General features: G+C 57.2%; 11 protein-coding genes across 11 annotated transcripts; 5 read left to right on the forward strand and 6 right to left on the reverse strand.

The window, feature by feature from the left end:
• Positions 1-86: 86 nt before the first annotated feature.
• IUM83_04188 (uncharacterized protein) lies at positions 87-1,516 on the forward strand (the record flags this gene model as incomplete). The annotated part of the gene is made up of 4 exons (XM_067928244.1): positions 87-671; positions 754-798; positions 875-1,094; positions 1,173-1,516. The coding sequence occupies 4 exons, from the start codon at positions 87-89 to the stop codon at positions 1,514-1,516; spliced, it is 1,194 nt and encodes a 397-aa protein (XP_067793657.1).
• Positions 1,517-1,550: 34 nt separating this feature from the next.
• IUM83_04189 (Basal body-orientation factor 1) lies at positions 1,551-3,189 on the reverse strand (the record flags this gene model as incomplete). The annotated part of the gene is made up of 2 exons (XM_067928245.1): positions 1,551-1,558; positions 2,064-3,189. 2 exons carry the CDS (start codon positions 3,187-3,189, stop codon positions 1,551-1,553), a joined length of 1,134 nt encoding a protein of 377 aa, XP_067793656.1.
• A 248-nt stretch (positions 3,190-3,437) lies between these two features.
• On the reverse strand, positions 3,438-4,445 carry IUM83_04190 (sideroflexin-like; the record flags this gene model as incomplete). The annotated part of the gene is made up of 1 exon (XM_067928246.1): positions 3,438-4,445. One exon carries the CDS (start codon positions 4,443-4,445, stop codon positions 3,438-3,440), a length of 1,008 nt encoding a protein of 335 aa, XP_067793860.1.
• A 280-nt stretch (positions 4,446-4,725) lies between these two features.
• On the reverse strand, positions 4,726-5,861 carry IUM83_04191 (Elongation of very long chain fatty acids protein; the record flags this gene model as incomplete). Its single annotated transcript, XM_067928247.1, has 4 exons — positions 4,726-5,047; positions 5,162-5,470; positions 5,569-5,699; positions 5,772-5,861. 4 exons carry the CDS (start codon positions 5,859-5,861, stop codon positions 4,726-4,728), a joined length of 852 nt encoding a protein of 283 aa, XP_067793861.1.
• Positions 5,862-7,653: 1,792 nt separating this feature from the next.
• Positions 7,654-8,518, forward strand: IUM83_04192 (RxLR-like protein; the record flags this gene model as incomplete). Its single annotated transcript, XM_067928248.1, has 4 exons — positions 7,654-7,732; positions 7,814-7,901; positions 8,062-8,367; positions 8,443-8,518. 4 exons carry the CDS (start codon positions 7,654-7,656, stop codon positions 8,516-8,518), a joined length of 549 nt encoding a protein of 182 aa, XP_067793862.1.
• A 163-nt stretch (positions 8,519-8,681) lies between these two features.
• Positions 8,682-9,431, reverse strand: IUM83_04193 (uncharacterized protein; the record flags this gene model as incomplete). The annotated part of the gene is made up of 3 exons (XM_067928249.1): positions 8,682-8,962; positions 9,041-9,262; positions 9,338-9,431. The coding sequence occupies 3 exons, from the start codon at positions 9,429-9,431 to the stop codon at positions 8,682-8,684; spliced, it is 597 nt and encodes a 198-aa protein (XP_067793863.1).
• Positions 9,432-9,500: 69 nt separating this feature from the next.
• IUM83_04194 (Dual specificity protein phosphatase 12) lies at positions 9,501-10,726 on the reverse strand (the record flags this gene model as incomplete). The annotated part of the gene is made up of 5 exons (XM_067928250.1): positions 9,501-9,573; positions 9,649-9,815; positions 9,900-10,376; positions 10,448-10,519; positions 10,592-10,726. The coding sequence occupies 5 exons, from the start codon at positions 10,724-10,726 to the stop codon at positions 9,501-9,503; spliced, it is 924 nt and encodes a 307-aa protein (XP_067793857.1).
• Positions 10,727-11,068: 342 nt separating this feature from the next.
• IUM83_04195 (D-isomer specific 2-hydroxyacid dehydrogenase) lies at positions 11,069-12,070 on the forward strand (the record flags this gene model as incomplete). Its single annotated transcript, XM_067928251.1, has 1 exon — positions 11,069-12,070. One exon carries the CDS (start codon positions 11,069-11,071, stop codon positions 12,068-12,070), a length of 1,002 nt encoding a protein of 333 aa, XP_067793858.1.
• A 530-nt stretch (positions 12,071-12,600) lies between these two features.
• IUM83_04196 (D-isomer specific 2-hydroxyacid dehydrogenase) lies at positions 12,601-13,623 on the forward strand (the record flags this gene model as incomplete). Its single annotated transcript, XM_067928252.1, has 1 exon — positions 12,601-13,623. One exon carries the CDS (start codon positions 12,601-12,603, stop codon positions 13,621-13,623), a length of 1,023 nt encoding a protein of 340 aa, XP_067793859.1.
• Positions 13,624-14,019: 396 nt separating this feature from the next.
• IUM83_04197 (LRAT-like domain) lies at positions 14,020-15,240 on the reverse strand (the record flags this gene model as incomplete). The annotated part of the gene is made up of 1 exon (XM_067928253.1): positions 14,020-15,240. The coding sequence occupies one exon, from the start codon at positions 15,238-15,240 to the stop codon at positions 14,020-14,022; it is 1,221 nt and encodes a 406-aa protein (XP_067793874.1).
• A 4,179-nt stretch (positions 15,241-19,419) lies between these two features.
• Positions 19,420-20,691, forward strand: IUM83_04198 (D-lactate dehydrogenase; the record flags this gene model as incomplete). The annotated part of the gene is made up of 3 exons (XM_067928254.1): positions 19,420-19,628; positions 19,703-19,808; positions 19,891-20,691. The coding sequence occupies 3 exons, from the start codon at positions 19,420-19,422 to the stop codon at positions 20,689-20,691; spliced, it is 1,116 nt and encodes a 371-aa protein (XP_067793872.1).
• Between the last annotated feature and the right edge of the window lie 386 nt (positions 20,692-21,077).

Raw genomic sequence — 21,077 nt, forward strand, 5'->3', positions numbered from 1 at the left:
GCGCGCGGCCTCCTACCTCGCCTCCTGCACCCTCCTGCAGCCTCCCGCCGCCCTCCAGCCGCACGCACAGCTGCTGCACCCGCGCCATGATCGCCGTCGCCGCCGCGGGCAGCAGCAGCACATACGAGCCGACGGTGTACACGCTGCTGCTGACGGGCATGTGCCTGCTGCTGGCGCTGTTCCTGCTGACGCGGCTGCTGGTGGCGCTGCGCAACAGGAACAAGCTGTTGGCCTGGTCCACGGGCTTCCACGTGCTGTGCCTGCTCTGGACGGGCGTGCGGGCCGCCTACTGGATCATCATGTCGACGCAGTCGAGCATGCGCTACTTGACGCTCTACCTGCTCTACTGGTCGCCCACGCCCATCCAGTTCGCCAACTTCTCGCTGCTCATCCTGTTCTACATCCAGGTGCTCACGGGCCCGGACTGGCGCTCGCGCTGGCGCAACGTGTGCCTGCCGCTCTACCTGCTGCTCACCATGACCATGACCACGTTCACGGTCGTCTGGGCCTTCAACTCGTCCAACGACATATCCAAGGCCGCGCGCCGCGGGGACGAGTACGACCAGGAGTTCTCCCGCGTTTCCGACGTCAGCGTGCAGCTCAAGTACTCGGCCTTCTCCTTCTTCCTGCTCAGCGTGCTCTTCGGCTTCTTCGGCTGGAAAATGGCCAACGTGCGTGCAGTTGACGAGGACGGTAGTAGAAGGAGTGGCGGGCTGATGAAGCGTGTGTCTATAACATATTATGTTGCTGCAGGTGGAAAGCTGGAAGCGAAGGAGATTGTTGATTTCGAGACCACGGGTAGGATTTTCGTGCCATATCCACAGTTGTTCCATGTGTTGTTCTGACATCTTGTTTTTTTGCGTGGTGTGAGCAGAGCCTTGCGGTAATCAACTCGCTGTTGTGCGTTATCTTCTTCACACGAGGAATTCGGGATCTGGCCACGTCTCAGAGTTGGTTCCTAAGCATATGGAACAACCTGGACATGAACGGCCGCGTGACGACGGTCGCCTACTTCGTCTTCTTCTGTTTTTGGGAATTCCTGCCCACAATATTGCTGCTCTGTTTGATTTCGTCGAAGGCTGGCGGCGTGGGAGGTAAGCGACGAGGATGCGATTGCTGGAAGAGATTGGGAATTGTCAAGAATGAGCTAAATGAGGTTTCTCGTCGTGTAGCTCCAAAGCATGGGCCTGCGTCGCAGAAGCTCCCCGATTACGGCATTTTCCACATTATTAACACGGGCGAGGGCAAAGTGTTGGCTGCCAGCCCACTTGGCGCAAGCGCCTACAGCTCCTATGGAACCCGTACAGAAGGCTCAGTTGGAGGCTTCGATCGAGAGCCCGAGCGTGAGCGTCCGCGGTGGACGCACGGGGGTGACCTCTTTCAAGACCCCCTACGCTACGACTCGGATGATGGACCGGTACCTTCACCACGCCACTTCTCGGATAGTTACAATAGTGATGCAAGCAACGGCAACTACTACTACGAACGAGTACCAGGTTATTCGTCGGGAATATAAGTATGATTTAACTGTGCACGTAGTTTTGATCAGCCTAGTCGGCTACAAGCAGCACAAAAGGAGTGTGCAAAATGCTTGACGCAATGGTAAATCTATCTGCCTTTACTTGTGTTTGCTCTAGTCGGTGCACGCGGGGCGAGCGGCATTCCGCTCAGCGACATACTCAAAGAGTCTTCACCCATTGAGTAACCATCAGCAGTGCCTCGCCCGTTTCGTTCTGAGTGTGGCTCCGTGGCGAAGTAAACGGCTGTGGAGCGGTGCTTTTCTCTTTGGTTTGGGCTCCTCGAGTGTTTAGGCGGTGTCTCGATCGTTTCCGGTGGGCTATCCTGCATGTCGACGAAGCTCTGTGAACGGTTGATTTTTGCAAACACGAGACGGAGGACTCGTTCACGGTCTTCCCAGCCGAGCTGACGTAAATCCACCTTCTCGGTAAAATGTTGAGGTGGGCCAGGAGGCATCGAGTTTTGCCGAGGTGCCGGGCTGTTTGGTGACGTGAGCTTTGGGAACCGTAGACTGGGTTTGATACCATTCGAACAATTCACCTCACGATGGTAGTGTTCGACCTCGCTGTCGAGTTTCTCTTTGCGTTCCCGTTCGATCTCTCGCTTGACGTGTTCGAGCGAGTCAAGGAAGAATTGTTCAACGTCCGTGCGCTGGTTCAAAATCGTTTGAGCTAGTCGCCTCAGGTTTCGCAGCTCACGGTTCTTGAGTCGCAGCAACTTTCGTAAGCCTTCAACGTCCAGCGTCAATTCCTCGCGCTCTCGTTCATGACGAGCAGCATGAGCATGAGCATCCCAGGACGCCGCAGCCAAACCCGCACCAAGTTTTTGCTCGGCCTCACGCAGACTAGAACGCAACTGAGTGAGCTCTCGAGCTTGTCGTTGGGCCTGTTTGGCAAACTCGGCCTCTTTTTGAACCTGGAGTTGCAGCTCGATGTTCAGGGTCTTGGCCCGAGCTTCGAACTGCTGCTTTTCTCGCTGCAGTTCCTCCGTCATTTGCAGCTGAAATCGTAGCTCCTCACCCATGCGCTTGTTGTCCGTCACGATCTTTCGAGTGTCTGCGTCAAGTCCATTGCGCGCGTCCTCTTTGGCCTGTTGTTTGACAACCTCAATCTTTTTCTCGTGTTCCTTTTGCAGGCGAGCCTTCTCCTCAAGGAACTTTCGTTCGAGAGCACCGGACGTATCACGTGCCTGCTCTCGCTCCAGCGTTAATTGGGTCTCGAGGTCCTTCAACTTGGTAGCGATGCTGTCCTTCATCTCTCGAAACAGTTCCAGCTGATGGAGCTCTTCGCGCAAGTAAAATATCTGCTCAGATGCAGCCTCCTCTTTTGCAACAGCTTGTTGCGTGAGGTGCTGTCGCTCTGCATCGCGCGCTTGCTGCATCTGCTCGAGTGCCAGTGCATGACTCAACCGCGCCGCGGCGAGTTCTTCGCCCAGCTTGGTGAGCTGCTTGTCTCGGGTCTGGATCTCCTTCTGGAAGTAGGCCACGAACTCGTGCGTTTCCTGTTCGCGTTTGTCGTGCCTCGCACGCAGCTCCGCATCTTCATCCTGCAGTTGTGCTACGCGGGCTGCCATCGAAGCCAACTTCTGCTGATCCACCTGCTTGTTGAACAGCTCGGTCGCTTCATTGGCTTTTGCTGAAACAACCGCGGCATTTGGTTTCTCGGCCTCCATGCTACGCTCCACAGACATCAACAAACTCAGTGTCACGCGCCGTCACTGGCGCCGCAATGAAAAACTATCCTTGGCCTGCTTGTCTGGTTCCGAGGAAGCACTCAACATGGGACTATTTTGGAGGTGACCAGTATGTCTTGAGGCCGGCCTGGAAGAGAAGCTCCTCGGATGACCACATGAGCTTGAGGTGTATTATATCAGTCTTTATGGTTGCATTCCCCCACATTGTCTAAGGTTGGACGACGCCATCAGATGCCTTTGTTGTACGTCACGACGCGCACCGGTTGTCCGTCCTGCTTGCGCGTCGCGTGCTGCAGCTCCGGTTCCAAATACGTGGCATTGAGTTGGGCCGTCTGGCGGAATAGGCCGAACGTGAGCGGCACCGAGAATTGAATCGCGCAGCCCACGAGTCCCAGCAGCGTCGGAACTCGCAGCCACCGCGTCTTGGGCCTCGTGAACAGGCTGCAGTGCCCCTCGATCCTCGATATCACGAGCGGCGGCAGCAACAAGATGGGCGCCGCGGCAAAGATTCTCCCCGCGGCACAGGACGCGACCGCGAGCGCCCCGCACCGCCTCGACTTGCCCACGTAGTCTCCGTTCTCGTCGTACACGTGGACGCCCTTCACGTACTCGCTCTGCCGCATGACCGCCATGTTGAGTAGGTCCGCCGCCGCCACGGCCGCAAAGGGTCCCATGCGCGCGACGGCGGGGGCCCACTTGGCATCCGTCATGCGGCTCGCGAGGCGCCGCACGCCCAGCGACGCGCCTACCGAGCTGGCCGTGGCCCCCACGTAGGCCGCGAGGCGCTGCTGCGCCGTGTCCTCGTTGGAGGCGTTGCGGTTGGCGTAGTAGTGCAGTGCGTTGTACGTCTGGTTGAGCCACTGCGCGAAGACGGTGGTCTTGGTGCTGTTGGCCAGCAGCATGGCGCCGTCCATGACGACGTTCATGGGCACGATCATGGACGCGCGCAGCGGCGCGAACACCGGCTCGCCCGTGTCCGGGTGCAGGATGGCGTGCGTCACGTACTGCGCGTGCTCGAGCGCGGCGGCGTCCACGGGCTCGCCGCGCCGGTGCGCCGCCACGAGCTGCTGCGCGTCCTCCAGCGCTTGGCGAGACGTGAAGGCCGTGCGGAAGTCCAGCATGTAGAAGGTCTTGCGCACGCGGCCGAAGTACGTGTCCTCGTTCGGGTCCGCCAGCTTGATGTGCGTCTCCGGCGCGCGCACGGCGGCCGCCAGCAGGTCCTTTTCGCCCTCCATGGCGCAGCAAGTCAAGGGAGGAAGGGGGCAAGTGCTCGAGTGGCGATGGCCTGATGAGCTGGTCGAGCATATTGGGGGGATGGGCGCCAAGCTGACGTCGACCTGCGTCGACCGCGTGCAACTTCAACTTGGTGTGCGACTGGTGTGGCGCGCGCGCGCAAAGTACGGCACAAAAAGATCTTGCCGACCGAGATGGGTGCATCGATGCGGGTATCAATCAAGCTTCTTATCATGCGTTGGGTGGGGCAAACTACTACTACTTCAAGTACAATTCTGGGGCTTACTGGGTCTTCTTGGCTGCGGCGGGCTTCTTGGCGCTGCGCAGCAGGTAGCGCTCGATGAAGAACTTGAGGAAGAGCGCGAAGTAGCTCGAGTACATGATGATGCCCCACTTGAGGTTGTCCGGGTCCACGCTGCACGTGGCGCCCTGCTTCATGTAGTACACGTTGAGGCCGCACACGGCGACGCCTACGCCCATCTGGCTCAGCTGGAAGATCGTCACGAGGCGCGCCCAGCGCGGTCGGTAGCCGCACGCCGTCAGGAAGTAGTAGAAGTACATGATGGCGTGCACCGAGTAGTTCATGGCCACGAAGTACAGGCCGCTGCACCCGTAGAAAACCACCAAACGAGTCAGCACAAGGAGCAGAGAGAGAGAGAGAGAGAGTAGAGCGAGCAGTGCAGTGCACCACCAGAACGTGGACAGCGGGGTCACTCACCTAGCCGAGAGCGTGGCGAAGGCGTGCCAGCAGAAGAGCAGCACGGTGATGTGGTGGTACCAGTGCAGGAAGATGAGCGGCTTCTTGCGCAGCACGATGAAGGCCGTGTCCACGAGCTCGGGCACCTTGGAGAAGATGAAGAGCATGACCCAAAGCGCCACGGGCCCGTGGCCGTAGTGCGGCGTGGGCGGCGCGCACACCGAGTGGTACACGCCGCGGCGGTAGATGGTGTTGATGAGGAAGGGCACCGTCCTGGAGGCGCCGATGGCGCTGAACACGGCCAGCGCCAGGTTCCAGAGCGCCAGCGGGCTGCAATTGAGCACAACAAGGTCAAGGCGTATCCATCGTCAGTTTCGCGGCGGCATACAAACTCCAAGAGAGCGAGAGTCAGTCAGTCGGCAACGTACACTTTGAGGTTGAAGGGCTTGAGGTCGCGCATGACGCGGCGCCCGGCGAAGCACAGCACGCAGTAGGCGGCGCACAGCGCCACGGCCATGGGCAGCGACTCCTTGCAGAAGCCCGGCTCCCACGAGATGGCCTGGCAGCAAGGAAGCAGAGATTATTAGCGCGCCGGTTCAGATCGAGGCGATCGAGGTAGACACGCGCGCACCCAGTCGCGCTCGAGCTGGGACGGGTACATCCAGCGCAGCGCCGGCACCTCGTCGTGCAGCTTGGGCGTGCGCGCGAAGGTCGTGTCCATGCTTTCTTCCTTTCCGCGGTCTCTTGCTGCTGCTGCTGCTGCTGGCGAGGCCTCCGAGGGTTTTTGAGTTGTGCGACGCTCTTCGGCTCGCGGCGCGCCCGTTTGTGCTGCAACCGCCTTCCTTTGGCCTTTGCCGACGGGTTTGGAGCATTTTTCGCAGAGCTCACCCACTGCAGGTGGAATTTTCCGATATTTCCGAAAAGCATACTGGACGCAGGTCACCGTTCCCGACAAAGGCGGCCCGATTGCGCGCCAGCATTCGTTACAAACACGACATGAACTGCAACCTGCACGCGGACAGGCCAGCACCGAGGCCGCCCGCGTTCGGTGCTGGGGCTGCTTGGCTCGAGCCGCACGCAGCTGGGGATGGCTGCACGCGCTCAGCGGCGGCACCCGCATCGGGAAATTGCATGTACATCTCGTCAGAGCGGACGTGCGGCTCGGTCGTACCGCGCGGAGGTGGTCAGCAAGAGCAACATATCTTGCTTGGGTGACCGCGCTGCACATGTATTATGTTGTACACACTGTCGAAGCTGCTGACTTTGCACGTCCAGCTGCATTGGCATTTTTCCTGACTGAAATGCACGACTGCTGCAGTTGGGCGCGCCAATCAATGGATTTCGCGGGCCAGCCGACTCGGTTGGACATGTACTTGTATGAGCATGTATGTGTAGCCAAGCAGCCATGTCAAGCAGGACTCGGCGAGCGCAAAGCAGGCGCGCGACTTGGCGCTGGGCGATGCCACTTTCCCTCCTCTCGGGAACGCGCTCTCTGCATTTCGCACGCATTTTGCCTGGCAAGGTTGAGAGATGCTTACGGTCCTCGCCTGCGAGCTGATGTTGTGAATAGTAAACAGCCGTGCTGCGAGCAAAGCCAGCGCGCCTCGCATAGCGAACGTAGTTGAGTCTTTACGCACAGAGGAAAACTTACTTGCACACGTGCACAATTTTCGAGAGAACGAAGCGCTGAGGTCTACTACTTAGTGAACAGGGTGAGCACAAGGGTCATTCACCGACCTCGTCGAGGCGTGTGCGAGTGCTCGAACTCGATAATTTATCTCCATATATTGGGTTAGTCGCGGACAACGTCAGGTCCACTCACTTTGCTCCGCGATGACTCGCCCTGGACTGGTCGCAGTGGACATTTTTGTCGCTGCTAGCAACCGGTACAGGTAGAGGTTAGCGCGAGGAGCTACGATCGGGCATTTGTTGCCGCTTCTTATCCCAGCAAAGTTTCGAGAACCATAAAACGTAGCGATTAACAAACCTACCTTTTCGTGACGAACCTGTGACTTATGCCAGCAGAATAAGACGTGTCTTCTCACTTTGGCGCAGGTGTGCGGCGAGCACTCGATGCATGCACGAGAGTGCCTCGAATTGATCCTTGCCGCCTCAGATTACACCTCGGTACATTTCTGTCGCACGTGTCCTGCAAACTATGTACGTAAACGTACACATCCTACACCTGTCAGGAGTTATATCAGGAGTTATATTAATACGGTATGCGAGTTATATGCGAAGCGCCGCAATATGTGTGAAAAGACGGCTCCGACGAAAATGACGCGGCCGTCGGCGCTGGCAGTGCCGCCGCTGCTGCTTCTTCTCACGACGTCGACGCTGCTGCTGCTGCTGCTGCTGCCGCCGCGCCACCATGCCCAGGCCCAGGCAAGTGCGCGCTCGCCTCGGGCGGAGAGAGACGGAGGGCGTAAACACATCGTCTGCTCGCGCGGATGATCAATTGGCTCGATTGATCATCGCGGCTCGGTATCTGCTATGCACGTCGTTCGAGTGCGCTGACTGACGTGGCCGGCGTGGTCTGGTTCTGTGTGGCGGTGAAGGTGGCGCTGCCGAAGGTGCGCCAGGTCTCGGCAGGTGAGCGCCTCGCCGCTGCAACGCGCGACACGCCCATTGCCGAAGTCGCCTGCCACTGACGCTGCCGCCTCTGTGGAGCAGGATGCCTGGCTGAGCAAGTCGAGGCGTGCCGTATGGACTGCCCCGTGCAGTACCAGGACCCGCGGCGCTACATGTGTCCGTGCTACAGGTAAGTGCGCGACTGCTGCTGCTGCTGTTTCTTGCTCCAATGCGTGCGTGCTGGCGGTGGTGGAGATGTCCGGTTGCGCGGTGCGACCACCGCGGGCCGCAACGTGCACTCCTTCTGCGCGCGGTATCTGCGTTCCTGACGATGGGCTTGTGCTCCGCAGCAAGCTGGGCCAGTGCCTGGTGCGCATCGGCTGCAGCATGAAGCAGCGCGTGGACGTGGCTGCCTTCTGCTCGCGGCGCGGTTACTGCAAGGACGGGTACTGCGAGTTCCGCGCCGGGGACCTCACGCCGCGAGGCGACACCCGCCCAGAGGTCTTCGAGCTCACGTCCGTGGAGACGCCCGGAACGCCGTGCGTCGACAACTGCTGTCCCTCGTGGACCAACTGCACGCAGAACGCCTCGATGCTGACGATACGGACGCCCGGACGAATCTACCGGGAAGAGGAGGTGCTGCTTCCGCCTCGAGAGTGAGTTCTGTGAGCAAGTGGTGCGTGCTATGGTCGAGTTCCTACTGACGTTGATCTGGTGTGGTCGTGTTGCAGAGGTGACCCGAGACTGGGCGTCAACCAGAACTATGATCGAATGCCGTACAGCATACCGCTTGCGAATCTCCCGTAGCGGACAAGTTTGCATTGCGAAAGGAGCACTGGCCAGGCTCTCAGTGGTTGAAGGTCGGTTAATGGCTTCCACTTCTATTATCTCTTTCATATGTGAAATCCGCGATTTGCGAGAGTTCCGGTGGTCCATGCACAACGCAAGTCTTTACAACCTTATGTGCATGCTACATGGCGCCTACGGTCCATTGTGCTATGAAGGTATCAATTTCTTCGCTTGCTTGGCACAACCGCGCAAAGTCTTCGTAAGCGAGGGTCTCGTGCTCGCCGTAGAGAGCCTTGGTCAGGTCTTCGAAGAACGCTAGATGCGGCAGCTCCTCAGTGGAGGTGGCAACAATGCGCAGCAACTTCGCAGCGCCCACAGCGACTGTCCGGAACAGTAAAGTTGCTTCGTCCGCCACCATCAGCCCCTTGCGGTGCGTGGATAAGTTGAACAGCTCGAAGATCGCTGTTGGTCGAGTAAGATGCGTTAATCGGACTGCGGACTAGCGCTATCTATGCGAGGGCATGCTAAAGCAGCACAGACCGTTTTGTTTGGCATCCCGCGATAGCTGTGGGGCCACTAGAATGAGACTGGCAAAGAGCTCGCACGAATCTACTGCGCGTCGGTTCTTGAGGTCAAATACAGCAAACGCCTGCACGATTGTATCCTTTGCGACGCTAGGGACAAGCGCTTTCAGTTCGTCCACGCCTACGTGGAACTCGCGTTGGGACAGAAGGGTGAACCGTTTGGTGGTTTGCTCATTGACTGCAGCGGGAGCACATACGAATCAGCAAAAACGAGCGGAAGCTGTTGCAGGTTAAACATGTTGGCGCCACGCACTCGTTCGTGCCACCTCCAGCACAGCTTGAGCATTCAGCGAGGGTGAATTGGCCAAGAGAGTGCCAGCGTTCGCGCTGCTAACCGCCCCGCCCATGCTGTGATGTGGCGCGTGAGCCGTCGCGGCGGCTGTTTATTCGTTCCGGTGGTCTGGCACAGGAGAGTCTCACAACACGCGCGTCTGTATTCGGCTCGGAACCAACTGAAACGCCGGGGTAACGAAGCACTTGCAGTTGCATCTGAAGCAAGGGTGTCATGTGAGGTTAGTTATCAAGAGAAACTCACTCGAACACTGATTACTGTGGGAAACGTACTTGACACCGATCCAGTTCCACGAGCCCAGCTTGGCCTTGCACGACGGGCAGAGCAACTTGCCATCATTGTTTCTGACGAAAGAAGGTTCCTTCGTCATCCACTGCATGGGCTCTACGAAAATCCCAGCGCAGGGTCCGCTGGCCGTGTCCGAAGTTGTGTGGGATAACTACGCAACAGAGCACACAACGACATTTGTCAACCTCCTCCTCAATAGTACAAGGCTAAACGAGAGAACTCAAACTTGGCGCACCTGATTCCTCGTCGTGCCCAGAACGTAATTGCACTTCCTGCAGCACAAGGAGCTTCCTGGGCGTGTGAGCTGCGGAGTAGCAACAATATCGGGCGTCCCCATCTTCATCCGCTGTCGCCGCGCCACCATCGTGCGCAGCTCGGCGTGTGCAGGCGTGGCGCCCATGATGTCCGGGTCGTTCCCCATCCTCTGGAAGAGCTCTAGCTGGCGCAGGAAGCCCGGGTTGATCGAAATGCACGGCCGAGCTTTCTGCACCACGTCGTACGCCTCCAGCAGCGTCAGACTCTGCGTCGCCATCAGGAACGCCACGCAGATCGAAGCGCTGCGCGACTGGCCGTACACGCAGTGCACAAGCACGGCTGTTGGCGCCTCCGGCCGCATCAGATGTTTCCTGAGGAACGCGATGCTCTCGTCGAAGTGCGGCAGCAGCAGCTCCTCCTCCATGTCCAGGATGTCGATGAGCAGCGCGTCGCACGGCTGGGCCAATACACTCCCAGTCAACGTCCTTGCAACCCGTAATACCATTGCAATTACCCCATTGCGGCTACCTTCTCGACGAGGTTGCCGGTGCCCAATGAGATGACTGCTTGGACGCCATTGGCTTCCAGGAACGCCGCGTCCTGTGCAAGAGTCCGTCAGTGAAGCAACGTCAAGGGCTACGATCTTGTCGCGCGTGATGTATTGGTTGATACCTGGGCTGCTCCAGCTTCGCCGAGGAACAAAGGAAGGCCACCGACACGCGCCGCCTTCGGAAATCCCTCGAGCAGCGGGTGGTGGTGCTGGCGCTCGAGCAGCAGGCTCACGACGGGGAGCTCCGCTTGGGGCATGGCTACTGGAGCGTAATGCGCCGAGTGTCTCAGTCGTCACAGTTAGACGGCCGCATCGCTGTTGTCGACGTTTTAGCAGCAGGGCTAAGCTTTATTAATCAACCTAAACCACCGACTTGCCACTAAACGCATTGCTTGTCATCTGTAAGACCGGCGCTGCGTTTCTCTGCAAAAGACGATCGTTGAAGCAAGGACGCCAGTGGATCCAAAGCGTTGATACCTTTGACCTCATAGTGAGGACAAGTGAGCCCCCTGCTTGTCGGTCAACAACTGGTGCTGCGTCATTCTCATTCCTGAATTTGCCTCGAGTCGAGCAACAGCCCACAACACCCACCGCCAGCCATGAAGATCGCCTTCTTCTCCACGCACAGCTACGACATCGAGTCGATGGAGCGCGTCGCCAAGGAGGACGGCATCACGCCCGCCCACGAGCTCAAGTTCTTCACCCCGCGCCTGGACGCCACGTCCGCCAAGCTGGCCGAGGGCTGTGAGGGCGTCTGCATCTTCGTCAACGACGTGGCCGACGAGGCCGCTCTGCGCGTGCTGGCCGCCGGCGGCACCAAGGTCATGTTCCTGCGCTGCGCCGGCTTCGACATGATCGACCTCAAGGTGGCCAAGGAGCTGGGCATGCCCGTCATCCGCGTGCCGGCCTACTCGCCGTATGCCGTGGCCGAGCACGCTGCGACGCTCATGATGACGCTGAACCGCAAGATCCACCGCTCGTACAACCGCACGCGCGAGCAGAACTTCCGCCTAGCGGGTCTGCTGGGCTTCGACCTGCACGGCAAGACCATTGGCGTCGTGGGCACGGGCAAGATCGGCGCGCTCTTCGCGCGTATCGCCGCTGGCTTCGGCTGCAAGGTGCTGGGCTACGACGTGGTGCAGAACCCCGAGGCTCTGAGCTACGGCGTCGAGTACGTCAGCCAGGACGAGATCTGGGCCCGCGCCGACATCATCTCGCTGCACTGCCCGCTGTTCCCGTCGACCAAGCACACGATCAACGCCGAGAGCATCGCCAAGATGAAGGACGGCGTGATGCTGATCAACACGAGTCGTGGCGGCCTGATCGACACCAAGGCTCTGGTGGACGGCCTCAAGAGCGGCAAGATCTCTGCTGTGGGTCTCGACGTGTTCGAGGGCGAGGGTGACTACTTCTACTCGGACCGCTCGGGTGCCATCATCGCCGATGAGACTCTCGCTCGGCTGTTCACGTTCCCGAACGTGATCATCACCGGCCACCAGGCCTTCTTTACCAAGGAGGCCCTGGACAACATCGGCCACACCACGATGGCCAACATAAAGGCGTACGAGGCCAAGGAGGAGCTGGTCAACGAGGTCAAGTAAAGTCCGCCGTCAGTTCGAAGTCGATTATGACTCAAAACACTATGAAGCAGAGATTTTTTTGTCTGCTGCGATTTCAATTTTTCTAGTCGTTGAATAAGGCTCAGAAACAGGAGTACAACTAAAATGGAAATACAACTTTCCTCTTGGTGTTGCAATGCGAGACTTTCGAGTGAGACGAGCCCGGTCAATGATGTTGTTGAAGTCGTTGAAGTTTTGGCTCGCTTCAGCTCGATACCGCGAGGGTATGATGGATGAGAGCCAACGTCAGCGGGTAACATGTTGCAGTCAGAGAAGGTGAGGCAGCAGCGCTACCAAGAAATGCGGCTCCGAGAAGTAGTGTGAGACCGGATGAATCATCGCGGCTGGACAGGATCTTTGGGACCCTGCCAGGGAGAGCCATCTCTCCCTGGAGCCGAACTGCCTGCCGGCTAGAGCGAGCTCAGTCCAATTCTCTCTCTCACTCCTTGTTTCGCCAGGAACCCCACAAGCTATTCGCCAACGACCAAGCAACTACCAAGCTCTTCGACACCATGCACAACGCGCAAAACTCCATCAAGATCGCCTTCTTCTCGTCGCACAGCTACGACGTCGAGTCAATGGAGCGAATCGCCAAGGAAGACGACGTCACCCCCGCGCACGAGATTCAATTCCTGACGCCACGCCTGGACGCGGACTCCGCCAAGCTGGCCGAGGGCTGCGAGGGTGTCTGCATCTTCGTGAACGACGTCGCCGACGAAGCCGCTCTGCGCGTTCTCCATGCTGGTGGCACTCGGGTCATGTTCCTGCGTTGTGCTGGCTTCGACATGATCGACTTGAAGGTCGCTAAGGAGCTGGGCATGCCGGTTATCCGTGTCCCAGCCTACTCGCCGTACGCCGTGGCCGAGCACGCAGCGTCACTGATGATGGTGTTGAACCGTAAGATTCATCGCTCGTACAACCGCACCCGTGAGCTCAACTTTCGTCTGGCGGGCTTGCTGGGCTTTGACGTCCACGGCAGAACGATCGGTGTCGTCGGGACTGGCAAGATTGGCGCGCTCTTTGCACGTATCGCCGCTGGTTTCGGCTGCAAGGTTCTTGCCTACGATGTAGTGCAGAACCCCGAGGCCTTGAGCTACGGGGTTGAGTACGTGTCGTTGGATGAAATCTGGGCTCGCTCGGATATCATCTCGCTCCATGTGCCTCTGTTCCCAAGCACCAAACATGTGATCAACGCCGAAAGCATCGCTAAGATGAAGCCTGGTGTGATGTTGATCAACACGAGCCGTGGCGGATTGATCGACACGAAAGCCTTGGTGAACGGGCTGGAGTCGAAGAAAATCGGCGCCGTTGGCCTTGACGTGTTCGAAGGGGAAGGTGACTACTTCTACTCGGACCACTCGGGCACCATTATCGCCGACGACGATCTTGCCCGCTTGTTCACGTTCCCGAACGTGATCATCACCGGCCACCAGGCTTTCTTCACGAAGGAGGCGCTGGACAACATCGCGCACACGACGATGGCAAACATCAAGGCGTACGTGGGGAAGGAACCGCTGGTGAACGAGGTCAAGTGAAGCGTGACTTCGTGCCGTGGCTGTCAAGCTTGAATCAAGCAGCAGAAGATGAACAATGAGAATGCATGCAACGTGGAGGAAGGATGTTGAAAGGAGAACGTACCGTAAATACGTGTAGTTAGGGGGTAAATACTGTTCACCGAAGAAAATCTACTACATGTGCTTCGAAGTACACTTTGTTGGGGTTCATCATGGTGAGATGAAATCATCGACTTCAGGTCACAATGTCACGATGTCTTGTTCGGCCTGCTTTCAGCCTAGGTTTGTGGTGCTGCTCCAACCAGGATAGGCTGCGGTCTGCCACAAGCTCGTAATGCGTGTCCCGATGCACGTTTACTTGGACAACACCACGCAACCGAGTGGTGCGAATAATATTTTATCCATAAAATATGTTCATCACGCATTCTCAGGCAGCGGGGGCAATGCCGCCACCGCTGCTGCTCGTTCGGTCGTGGGGGTTGCGGTGGAGGATGTGGGCGACGACTTGATGAGCTCGGCCGCCTTATAGTCCCGCATGCTCTGCGACTCCGTGTACTGGATGGACTTCTCGTGGTTGTACGTGCGCGTGACCTGGTGGATGTCCGGCGGCGTGTAGGCCTCGGCCTCGCCTTCGCACGCCACGAACTCCACTCGGGCCGCGTCGCCGCGCATGCTCACGTCCAGCAGCAAGCCGTCTTCTCGTGCGCCTACGTACCGCCTGTGCTGGTTCATGCTTCTCAGATAGCCCAAGGTCGAGTACTCCCACGTGAGCCCCGACTTGCCGCGAACGCACATGGGCTCCTTCATGCGCAGGTCGCGGAAGCAGCTGAAGGTCGAGCGGCTGAACATGTAGCAGCCCGACTCCTCGTGGAAGAAGCGCACGCGGATGCTGTTGTAGCCGCGGGCGTAGCACTCGAGGAGAAACGCCGTGCGGCCACACGTCATCGGGTCGTCCCCCTGCGGCACGATGCCCACGGTTCCGTCGGCCTGCACCTGCACGTAGTGGTTGCCCTTGACCCGGAGGAACACGCGGGAGCCCGAGAGCTTGAGCACGTTGCTCACGACGGAGCGCGAGATGGCCTTGATCTCCTCCACCTGCTTGACGAGCGCGTCCACGTCCTCCTTGGCGAGGCGCTTCTCGAACGGCACGCGGCCGCGCACCTTGGTGAGCGTCTGCTTGCACCACTGCTCGCCGGTCATGCACCAGTGGGCCGCGTGCTCGCAGTTCTGCGTGAAGATGTTGAAATCCCCGCGGCCCAGTCCCAGCAGGAAGCGGCAGCGCGAGAGCACGACCTCGGGCAGGTCGGCCTTGCTCAGGTGCACCTCGCCCCAGCGGGACAGCACCTCGCGCAGGCCGGACGTGTGGTACTCGACCAGGCGCAGGTGCTTCTGCTTGCGGTTGTCCAGGAACTCCTCGAGCGTCGAGATGCGGAAGCACGAGTCGGCCTGCGCCTCCTGGAAGCCCTCGAGCGGGCTCCACACGTGGCACACGCGCACGTCGGCGGCCGAGGCGCCCGAGGCCCAGACGATGCCGTGGTGCTGGTAGGAAATGGGCCAGCGGCTGTAGTCCCAGATGCACACGTGGTCGCCGGGCCGCAGCGACGCCACGTTCAGCACGCGCGTGTACACGCCGCCCATAGTTGGCTGGCTGGCTGTGGGTGTGGTGTGACTGGCTGCCTCTAGCTACGCGCCCGTTGGCGGATTAATGGCGGGGCTGCAGCGGCAATTAGAGACCACTGAGGAGGCTGGCGACGGCGACTGGCGCGCGTCGAGCAGGGGAAGAGGAAGTGACCGATTCTGCGGCACTGCTCGGCGGATGGGGCGGTCTGACTATGTGTCTTTGTGTGGCGCGGGCGCTTAATTCGGGGTCATTTCGCGATAACGCCCCTCTTTTGAGAGATTAAGGGAGCCTTTGGCTCCGTTTTGGGAGACTGTACCGTTCAGCGGAGCCTGCCTGCCTATCTGCACCGTCCTCGCTAACGAGGGTTCGTTCCCGCGCCGCGCTGAGACACGAGCCCCATACAATCGCCACACAACCGGAGCACACTCATCCGCAGCTTCAAGCCTCGCTCGTTGAGGCGGGGGCAGTCTCGCTGGTTGGTGGCCCGCGGCCCAGCTGCCGTGTGCAACCCCGCGCTGTCAATCAGCGCTTCAATGCAGGCGGCTTCATTTCCGCCGTCGTCGCCGTTTCGGCCGCGAAAGGCGGTCGCGTGGCTGAAGCAGCCAGCATTTTGCCGCTCGCGCCGTTGCTCACGGACCGAATATCCTGCCTCGCTACTATTAATAATAGCGCCGATGGTTATGGCAGTGCTTCAGGCTGATTATTACACCTGATACATCTCGCCGAGAATGGGGAGGCGGCACCGGTGCAACCCCAGCACCTCTAATTCACCCGGTCGACAGCTCGCGTCTCTTTTTTTTTTACGCCCTGCACTGTGCCCAAGGCAAAGTACAGTCTTTTGCCTGAATAAAGAACACCTTATATATATTCAAAGCCCAAGATCATCGGACTATACAGGCAAAATGCTTGAGCCTCGAAAACAGCAAAAAACTAAATTATGTTAATTGAGAATGAAGCTGATATCAACCTTACTAAGCAGACCGGTATCGATGTCCTCGGTTTGTGGTCTGTGATTGGCGGAATCGTTGTAGATACCATCTAATTGGCGGAATCCCAAGTTCAACCCTTCTTGTAGCAGTGCAAGTGGCTACAACTTCAGTAACATCAGAAACAGAAGGTTATCAGATTCTACCTGTTCTTTATTCAGGCAAAAGACTGTACTGGTACACTGTAGGCAATCTGATCCTCGCATAAAATTAGTTGCTTAATACAGTACATGAACGCCATGCCGTGCCAGTTGTCACCAAACCCCGCAGCAGAGAAACAACCTATTTTTTAGGAAATGGGTGTCCGCTGGACTGTACTTGGATGCAAGCGCATTGCTAAGACCAAGCCAGACCGAGGTTTGTCAGGAACCTCTCGGAGTTGCCAATTACTACAGTATTAATTGGCAGTATACCTAACAGCCTGGCTCGGATCGACCGAGATGGCTATCTTCCTCACCGCCTGCATGGGCCAGTCATGCAATAACTGGGGTGGGCTTATTCGAAGCTCGTCGAAGAATGTTGCAAACAGTATTATAATCGAGAAATACCACTTAAAACGGTTGTCCGATCATCACGGGGCACACGGGCGACGCCTCTTTATAGCGGAGTCTATACGAATGCTATGGGTTGCCAACAGTCGTTCCGTGTTACTCCTGAATGGCCCTTGCCGACATCGACTGCAGCAAGCTGTCACTTGCCGATAATGCCTGTAACGTAGTGTTTCAGTAGCATGACTAATTGACTGAGGGCTATTGCCTAATAAATGTCGAGTTTTGTTGGGAAAACTAACACTAACTGACTGCAATGAACCTCGCTTTGAAACGAAGCGAAGAAATGTCGAGCATTATTTCATTTTGAAGATTACAAGCGCAGCAATGTATCGGTAGCATGCTATAAAGGACAGGGTGATTAACTCGTGTCAGGCTAAATGTTTCTTTACCCCCACCCCATGAAGCAAGCGCTTTTGATGAAAGTAGCACGGGACTTGCCCCCTTTTAAGTATTGTTGCCAATCGGGTGCATATCCACGCTTCAGTAACATCTATACTGCGACTCACGATCTTGATTTACTTGAGTTGTAGGGTTTTAAATGGACCGTCAATCGTTTTGTGGTAGGTTGGTACAACCGGTCGGCCACAGGAATGTTCATCAGACGACTCAGATTCTGAGTGAATCGCCTCATTATTCCTTTAGTGCATTTTTGACAACATCCAGATTTTTGCGTGCTACTCAACTCTCTTTGACTACATATGTACATTAATTAAGTTTTTTTTTTTTACTAAAGTAAAATGAGTCAGACGTGCTTCTCCCGAAGCTACTTTGAAGTACTTCCGACAAGAGGAAGTAAAGCTGTTAGGATTACCTGCGTAGTGACAGTATGTATTGAGCTGATGGTTGTGTTTTGCCGCCATCGTAGATCTGCGCTTTGACCGAGCATACAGAAATCACGCCATGGTCGGTAGGGACTTCAACTAACGCTAAAACCACATAGCTCCCGTTGTACTAGATCCAAATCAATCAACACGTACAGCTCAGTCGGCGTGACCAAAATATTAGTAAGAAAGACGTAAATCAAAGTTTCAGATATATCACCGTTCGTATATGATTGCAATCGCTACACGTAGTCCCGCAACTTTTCTTCCTGGGGGTTGCACCCCCAGATCCCCGCGGAAGAGAATAACTCAGAAGTCGGGGAACGAAGCTGTTACCTGGAACAGGAGATGGTGGTGGTGGGGCAGCTGCTGAATAGCGAGTATTAATAGTTGACACAGCGTACATTATGCCATTGTGAACGCAAGTGCGTCAGTGTTATTCTTGTTCATCAGTAAGTAAACAAGTAAGTTACTTAAATTGATAATACATTCCTTAATGGTTCGATTATTTTTGCCCATGCAAGATCAAGCCTCAGGCCATCGTGCACAGACTCGGCAATTTAACCGGTCCTTCGGAGTCTGCTTGATCAACGAGCTCGCATTACTCAGCAATTCGCCAATGTCCACGCGATTGCAACAACTCACGGTACTGTGGAATGGATGAGAGAGTAAGACGCTTCAAGAATATCTCGCTTCGTAGCCAATCGAGCGCTCAAGACGCGCAGATAACACCGATTACGTTGAGCACGCACAGAGTCGAGAAGACGATAATTGGAGCGACGGCGGGGGAACCAAGTGATTTAGTAAGTACATCGATAATGATGACACCAAGTCAAATACACCGATAAAGAGGATGCAAAGGCCAAAGACAGCACCATACGCTGCGAATATGGCGTACATGTACGTTGAGTGTAAGCAGCACGGGCATTCCTACTGCCTTGGCAAATGTCCACAAACAGCGAATTGGCCTGCTGCTAATTCCGACCCAGCTACCTATTGCCTAGACGGAGTACATGCATACCGTGTTGTAACACACAGCGCATCGTCGTCTGCAGACTTCATCAATGAGCGATACGTTAACTTAACGTTGATCAGGCGACACTAATGCATGTACATGTGTCGCGCTTTGAAGCCCCTGCCGCGTCTCTTTGAACCCTGCATCAAACACCGCGCTTAGTGTGGCGGACAGCTCGGCATCCTGCATCAAACGCCATTGTTTACATTTGCTGATCAACTCATCAACTCGATAGAGTACTGCTTCCATCACCAATGCTGGCACGAAAAGTAATGACCAAGGACCTGCATGTTCGTATTAATAATAAATTCACCACCCAGTGCGGGGTGAGGCACCTTTCACGTCGTACCCCGCTACCTTGATATGCTGCAGAGACTGAGTTGTGACCACCGCTGACAAGCGAGTTCAACAACGAAGTAGCAGCAGACACCACCCTGACCCACTTGTTGCGTGGCAGCAGACGCATCGGCACGCGCAGCTTCAAGCGCGTACTGCCTCGAATCAGAGGCCTTCAAGCGAGAACGGAGCATGCGAGCGGCATCAAAATAATGAATATCCCCGAGCCGCCAACGACGATACAAGTCGTCAAGGTCGCAGCGGGGCCAATATCACCGGGACATGCTCCACCGGAGGCAGCCAGCCGTCGCAGAGCACCGAGGTTGAAGCGCGCGGGTAGCAGGTCAGAGCCGGGCTAGCACTCAACGGCGCGTCAGCCGGATAGACACGCAGCGAGATACGACGTTGACGTATCTTCAGCGCACCTTTGATGCCCTGCTTGTCCATTAGCGAAAAGTCCTCAAAGCACCAAGGAGTTCCCGACAACATGATGCAGCGCTGCGTGGCCTCGCTCGGCCGCCGCCCGGGCCTCTCGATGGCGCGCCGGTGGCTGCCTGCTCTCGCGCAGCGCGACTTCGCCAGCGCTGCCCCGCGCAAGGGCATGCGCATCGGCTTCTTCTCGGCGCACAACTACGAGATCGACGCCATCAAGGCGCTGGCCGACCACGCCGGCATCGTCAAGGACAACGAGCTCGTGTACGTTCACTGCGTGCACGCGTCTGCAGCTGAGACCTTGGTCAGGACTGATTTGTCTGCATGGCTCACCGCAGCTTCTTCTCGAACCGACTGACGCAGCAGACCACGCAGCTGGCCGAGAACTGCGAGGGCGTCTGCATCTTCGTGAACGACGTCGCCGACGCCACGGCACTGCGTCGGGTGAGACTTGTTGCTACTGGGCGTGTGCCAGTGTTAATTTATGGGCTAACCGGTGCACCTGCTTGCTACGTACCCACTGAAGCTCCATGACCGAGGCACCCGCGTGCTGTTCCTGCGTTGCGCGGGCTTCGATATGGTGGACCTGGAGGCGGCCAAGGAGCTGAACATGCCGGTGGTGCGCGTGCCGGCGTACTCCCCGTACGCGGTGGCGGAGCACGCCGCGGCGCTGATGATGACGCTGAACCGCAAGACGCACCGCGCTTTCAACCGCACGCGCGAGCAGAATTTCCGACTGACGGGTCTTCTGGGCTTCGACATGAACGGCAAGACTGTCGGTATCATCGGCACGGGCAAGATCGGCGCCATCTTTGCGCGCATTTGCAAGGGCTTTGGCTGCAGAGTCCTCGCGAACGATGTGGCCGAGAACCCGGAGGCGTTGAGTTATGGAGTTGAGTATGTGCCGCTGGAGGAGATCTGGAAGGAGGCCGACATCATCTCGCTGCACTGTCCGCTGTTCCCGAGCACCAAGTACGTGATCAACGAGAACAGCATCAAGCAGATGAAAGACGGCGTGATGATCATCAACACGAGCCGAGGGGCTCTGATCAACACAGACGCTCTCGTACAGGGCATCAAGTCCAACAAAATCTCAGCGGCAGGACTGGACGTGTTCGAGGGCGAGCAGGGCTACTTCTACTCGGACCGCTCGGGCGAAATCATCGTCAACGACATGCTGGCGCGGCTGTTCACTTTCCCGAACGTGGTCATCACGGGTCACCAAGCTTTCTTCACGGAGGAGGCTCTGGACAACATTGCGCGCATGACTATTGCGAATATTGCTGCGTACATTGCCAACGAGCCGCTGGTGAACGAAGTGAAGTAATGGAAAGGCGGGATGCGGACAGTTGCGGATCGACATAACGTGCATCTAAACCTCTGTACTTGGTGGCGTGAACGCACGCAATGTAAAGCTTTGACTTTAACTGTTTGGGTAGTGCTGAGGGGAGGGTAGCCATAAGTGTACGCGCAGCGCAGCAACATCGACATACCCTTCTCTAGCCATGAGCACAATAAAATGCCTGATTACAGTACACCAGCCCTGGACACCTGATGCTTGCCAAGAAGAAATCATCGCCGGTCTTGTTCAATCAAATCTGCGCGCCGTACAGAGAGAGTTCGGATGAACGACACAACCCACGTCGCAAAATGAGTTTGGCCGCAAATTTGGCAGCCATGTCTGCGCTCGAATTTGCCCAGCTCCTCGTTCGT

Source organism: Phytophthora cinnamomi (assembly GCF_018691715.1).
Source record: "Phytophthora cinnamomi strain GKB4 chromosome Unknown Contig27, whole genome shotgun sequence".
NCBI classification, from domain to species: domain Eukaryota; phylum Oomycota; class Peronosporomycetes; order Peronosporales; family Peronosporaceae; genus Phytophthora; species Phytophthora cinnamomi.